At 46.9% G+C, this 5735-nt stretch overlaps 1 protein-coding gene across 3 annotated transcripts in view; it reads right to left on the bottom strand.

Annotated features, from left to right (window-relative positions):
• RALB (RAS like proto-oncogene B) overlaps window positions 1–5735 on the bottom strand; it is a 35598-nt gene that overhangs the window by 15549 nt on the left and 14314 nt on the right. For 2 of the 3 annotated variants that reach the window (XM_006169577.2, XM_027768698.1), the window contains exon 2: window positions 3750–3914. In XM_006169577.2, the coding sequence (XP_006169639.1) occupies window positions 3750–3863 (114 nt within the window). In that variant the 5' untranslated portion in view covers window positions 3864–3914. Of the gene's footprint in view, window positions 1–3749; window positions 3918–5735 lie in introns of all 3 variants that reach the window. The other variant, XM_014584592.2, reaches the window with a different exon arrangement.

The following is a 5735-nucleotide window of genomic DNA, read 5'->3' as shown; positions in this document are numbered from 1 at the left end:
CTTTTTTCGGAGAGGTTTTAGCTATAAGGCGCGTGCGCTCACCAGACAGACAGAGACAGAGAGACAGAAAGTGAGAAATCACCCCCAAGGGGGGATAGCCACACCACAATCCCTTCTCCATTCTCCTCTCGGGATCTTGGGCACGCACACACACGCGCCCGGCGTGAGTTTTAAGCGGGTCCGGGACTCGAACCTCAGTCGACTACATGGGAGTCCAGCGACACAGTCATTATGCTAACTGCTGGTCTCCCACCTGCTTAGTTTTTAAAATTGCTACAGGGCATGTGCGCTCACCAGAGAGACACAAAGCAGGAGAGAAGAAGAAAGTGAGAAAGCACCCTCCCTACAATCCCTTCTCTATTCTTCTCTCAGGATTTTGAGCATACATATATACATCTGGGGTGTTTTTCAAGCTGTCAGGTCTGGACTAGAACTGCACATTCAGACATTTGGGACCTAGCTTTTTTCACCTTAAGCAGAAGTGTTAGACCAAGAACAAAAAGCATGAATGATCTAGAAGACTTTAGGCAACTGGCAGCCCTGCATAGAGGACTCAGTTTCCTTTGCTCTGAAATCAGGCCTGAGTGGACTATCTCCTGGGAGGAAGTTACCTCGTCCAGCCACATTTCAGAATCACTGGGATGGTCTCAGAAAAACAGTGTCCAAGTTCTCAACTCCAGAAATGCTACTCAGGAAGTTTCTTTCTAAAGGCCCCACAGGTGATTCTATGACCAGTTAGGTTTGGGAGTTGCTGCTACGGTCTTTCTGAGTTCTACAATTATGATTCTAGAACTAACCTGTCAAATACAGTAGCCACTGGCCACATCCAAGTGCACAGAGCCACATGGGTCTCTAATCCCATCTCTTCATCCTAACTCTCCTCCTCACCCTCTTTTCCCCAACCTCTGTTACAAGAAAACAGGAACTTTTACCAAGTAAAGTACAAGTTATTAGGCAAAAACAAAAAAAGACTTCCAAAGTGAATTTCTCTACTTGCTTCTCTTTCATGCCAAAATACTTTGGGTAAATTCAGTCAATTATACCAGATCTCCCCACTTTGGTCCCTAGTACAAGATAAACAGTCATCAAACACAAAAGATCTTGTTATAAGATAAAGGGGGGTATAACCCAGAAGGAGGTCTAGGTTTTGGTCTACAGCTTATTCATTAGGGGGCAGAGGGTGTCTTGAAGAAGAAAACACAAAATTATACATAATACTAGATATAAACATAAGGATCCAGAATGAAGGAAGAAATCAAATCATTACAGTTTTCAAGACAGACAAATACTGTGGTAAAAACACCCTCAGATGGTGCCCTCAGCCAATCACGCCTTTGGATACTGGCCTCCATTTAAATGCAGATAAGCTTGGGACTAGCTTTTGACCAATAGAAAACGGCAATGGGGGCCAGACGGTGGTGCAGTGGCAGAACAAAGGTCTGCGAGACTGAGCACATGGGAGGGTTCCGGGTTTGGATCTGGAGACCTCCCTGAACCTGCTGGACATGCAAGCACATGATCCAGTGCTGGCTGAGGTTAGAGGTGGGTCAAGGCATCAAGACCCTTTTGAGCATGTTCTCTCTCATTAATGGAAGAAATAAACTTCAAAAACAAAAAACAGAAATATATTTTTTTAAAGAAAATAGCAAAGGTGGTGGGAATATCCCAAGACTACGTTTCCTTATAAAAGATGTTGTGTTAGCTGACTGGAGACTTTAGATTTTACTGGTGACCTTGAAAAAGCGAGCTGCCAAGGTGTAACTGTGTGGGGAGGGCCACGTGGCAGCGGAACTGTGGGTGACCTGCAGGAGCTAAGGGCCTGGGTCCTATATCCACAGGGAATTAAAGTCTGCCAATACCAGGGAGTTTGGAAGAGGACTGAGCCTTAGACGAGATCACAGCACTGGCTGACACCTAGACGGGAGTCTTTTGGAACCCCGGAGAATGGAGCTTAGCCATGCTCCAACTCTTGACCATGGAAACTATGAGGTAATGAACCTGTGTTGGTTTAACCTGCTAAATTTGTGGTCATATATTACACAGCAACAAAAAACTAATACAGTACCAATGAGACCCCAAAATCCAGCAAAGTAACATAGTATTTTTATTAACTAAATGTCTGACATACATCTAGAATACCTGCTACTTTTTTTCATTTGTTGTGTACTCTTTATCTTCTCATATGCCAATGATTTTGAAATATTTCCTACAGAGAATACAAAATAATTCAGTCTTTTCTCTAGCATGGCTGACAGAAATTTCTCTTAAATTAACTGTTTAGAAAAGGTTTCTTTAAGTTCACAGCTATATGACATTACTAGTAATGAGAGTTTTGGGGCTTGGGTCAAATTGGGGAAATCTCTATTGCGTTTCATTTAAGAGGGTGTAAGATCTGGAAGAACCTTTCCGACAAATGTCTAGTTCCATACATTTCAACCCGTGTTTCTCCTTCACTACCCACAATTTCAGTGCCAGTGCCATGGGACACTGATTCCACATGACCTGTGATTCCACATGGTCTGCAGTTCGAGTCACATGGTCTGTGGTACCGAGATCTGCCCCAGCCCCGCTCTCTCCTCACAGTGCTGCTGAGTCAGCACCGTGGGTGGTAGGACTTTTCCCACTGCTGGCAATAACCCACCCACCTACTAGCGGATCTCTAAACCACTTATATGTATCCCCCTCTTCGCCAACTCAACTTCCCTCGTCTAGATGCAGAAAACGCCTATGGCCACACAATACCCTGCAGGGCCCATGCCAATAGAGAAGGAAGCAAGACTGTGTCAGCAAGTGGCATAGTGGTTAAGGCACTGGATTCCACATGGTCTGCAGTTCGAGTCTCAAGACTCCATGACTTGAAAATCATGCCAGGTATATGTGCCCCAAATCCAGAAAACGGAGGAGAAGGGATTGCAGTGTGGCCATCCTCCCAGAGAGTTACTTCTCATTTTCTCTCTGTCTCTCTCCAGCAAGTACACACTCCCTGTGGCAAAAACTTTAAAACCTAAAAATAATAAAAGAAAAGAGGAAACAAGACAGAGGGCAAAACCAGTAAAAAGCTCCAGTGATCGTAATCTGCCTGTCCTTATCTTCCTACTGCAAGTTTCCTAACACCTTTGTCCCTGGGGATGTGATGCAAGTGAGGGGCCCTGAGGCCTCAGCTCTGCTTTGAGCACTCTCCCTGCCTGTAGAACCAGCAGATGGCTATCAAGCAGGGACGTCTGCTGCCACAGGAATCAAGGCTGTGCTGTCACACCAGACTCAACGCCAGTCTCGTCTTCCTCACTAAGTGACGGAAATTGTGGGCAAGGAGGGCGCACGCTTTACCTTATTGCCCGGGAGAACTAGATGTCCATCCCTTGGGAAAAGATTATGTTCTTACGTCACCTAACCTTCCCTTTCACTCACTCCCCAGCTGACAGGTCGCAATGTTAAATATCTGACGTGTTCTTCAGATTTACCCGCACCAAAGCCCTTCTTTCCTCCCTTGCTGCTGTCTGAAAGCTTGAAGTATAATGGTGGGAGTGTTGTGAGCAGAGACCTCCCAGCCCTGTCAAACTTGAAATTATTACCTAAAATCAGCAGTCCAGATGTTTTGCTGGTTAGTAACCTACCCCCCAGAAAGCTACTCAGAAACTAACTTAAAGATTTGCTTCTCGAACCACAGTGTACATAGGGGGATGGGGGCAGGACGGACACAGAGGCAGTCTGGGGCAGACAGTGGAGGCGGCTGTGCCTGGAAGGCTTACCTCGTCGTACATGAACTGGAGTGTCAGAGCCGACTTGCCTACCCCGCCACTGCCGACCATGATCACCTTGTGCAGGGCCAAAGAGCTCTGGCCCTTGCTCTTGTTCGCAGCCATCCTGCTGGTGTTCTGAGGTTGCCAACACGGACAGAAGACCTAGTCGAAGAGCTGCTGATGACAAAGACAGAGACTCAGAGACAGTGTGCCCTCTACTCGATTGAAATCAAACACCATTCACACCTTCTGGAAAAGCCTAACCCCAACCTACCAACCTACCAACCTACCGATGCAACAGAGAAGTGGTTCTTCTAGGCTCCTGACAGAGATAAAAGCCTTCCGACTACACTCAAAGTCATTTACCGCTGCAGAGCTGAGCCAGAGCAAAGCCGGGGGTGGGGGGTATGGGGGCGCGCATCCCACACCTGAATCACCGGGAGGGTGAAGGACACCCTGTCACCAAAAAATCAATACCCCTCAATGGGACTTCACAGAGGCAGCGTGGCCAGAAAGCTCCAAGTGCTAGTGTCCTACATTGACCCCAAGTAACCTGTGACAGAGAGCTCAGCTCAGGACCCTCAATATCTAGCTCCTCATTCTCAGTCCTCCTGCACCCGTGGACCTCTGTCCTCCAACACACACACACACACACACACACACACACTCACGCGCGCGCACGCGCGCGCACAACCCTTCACATGGATTAAGGAGGAGGGCTGAAGGGATAAGAACTTGGCTTTTTAAATAATAAATAACTCTTCATGACAATTTTTTTAAAATGAGAGTTATTTATCCCAGGTTGATTTACAGAAATGAACTAAGATGAGTTAAACTTTCCTAAAAGAACAATCTAGAAGTCAGTCAGTTACCTTCAGCAGAAGCATGTAAGATAAATGAACAGAGCCACCTGGGCTGTGAGAAAGGAAGACACTGCACACAGGGACCGCTTTTAACCCGAGTGCCCATTTTCATTTTAACCAATTTGTATGGGAAAAGCTTTCTATGTCGTATACGCCACAGCAAGAGGACAAGGCTTGGGCATTGCATGGGCCCACACCTGTGTGAGCTATGTAACCTAGAACTAGTTGTTCCATTTCTCCAAGCAGGTTTTGTGAGGGTTAAGTGAAGTAAGACATGTGAAAGGCCTGAGCACACAGTAGGATGGCAAAAGAGGTCAGTTTCCTCCCTATCTCATTTTAAAAGGCTGTTTCTTTTCATCACAGTATTATGGGCTCCTGTTTCCATCATTGCTGACAATCCGAAAACATCCCCACTGAAAATTAAATACACATACACAGAACTCACAAAGTACTGAGCAAAATAAAGCATTTTATTTCAATAAATCGGCAGTTCTCACTCTTGGCTACACAATGGAATTACCTGGGGAGCTTTAGAAACCTCCTGAGGCCTGGGTCCCACTCCAGGGATTCAGTCTCACCCCAGGCTGAAAACTGCTCTGAAATGCATGGCGAAGCTCAAAAGGAAGCAGGAAGTCCAAGAATCAGAGCAATGAGAGTGGCAGCCCCGCGATCCTGCATGGTTGCTGCGCCAGTAACTCAGGATTTAACACACATTCAGGGCTAGGAGCCCAGACCCCAGGCCAGCTCGGAGTTGAGACATCGTCTCAATTGAGAATGCCAAGTCCACACCCTCAAAAGAGCACACCTCAGGTCAGGAACAGACAAGCATAACACCTGTCCACCAACAGAGGAAGGTGACAGCAGCATGTGTGCCTGGGCCAGAGCTGCAGGCAAGCCTCTCAAGGGGCCGGTAGGTGGCATGGTGATGGGAGACACTGGACTCCCACATAGCTGACCACAATTTGAGTCCCGGACCTGACAGCTTGCTTTCTCACTTTCTCTGTTTCTCTCTGCCCCTCTGATCAAATTAAAAATAAATGAGGGAACAGCAGTTAGTGTAATGGCTATGTCGCTGGCCTCCCACATAGTCAACCGCGGTTCGAGTCCCGGACCCAGTGGCTTAAACTCACGC

Source organism: Tupaia chinensis, unplaced genomic scaffold (assembly GCF_000334495.1).
Source record: "Tupaia chinensis unplaced genomic scaffold, TupChi_1.0 Scaffold147282_1, whole genome shotgun sequence".
NCBI classification, from domain to species: Eukaryota; Metazoa; Chordata; class Mammalia; order Scandentia; family Tupaiidae; genus Tupaia; species Tupaia belangeri.
This window is presented reverse-complemented; position numbering and strand designations above follow the sequence as displayed.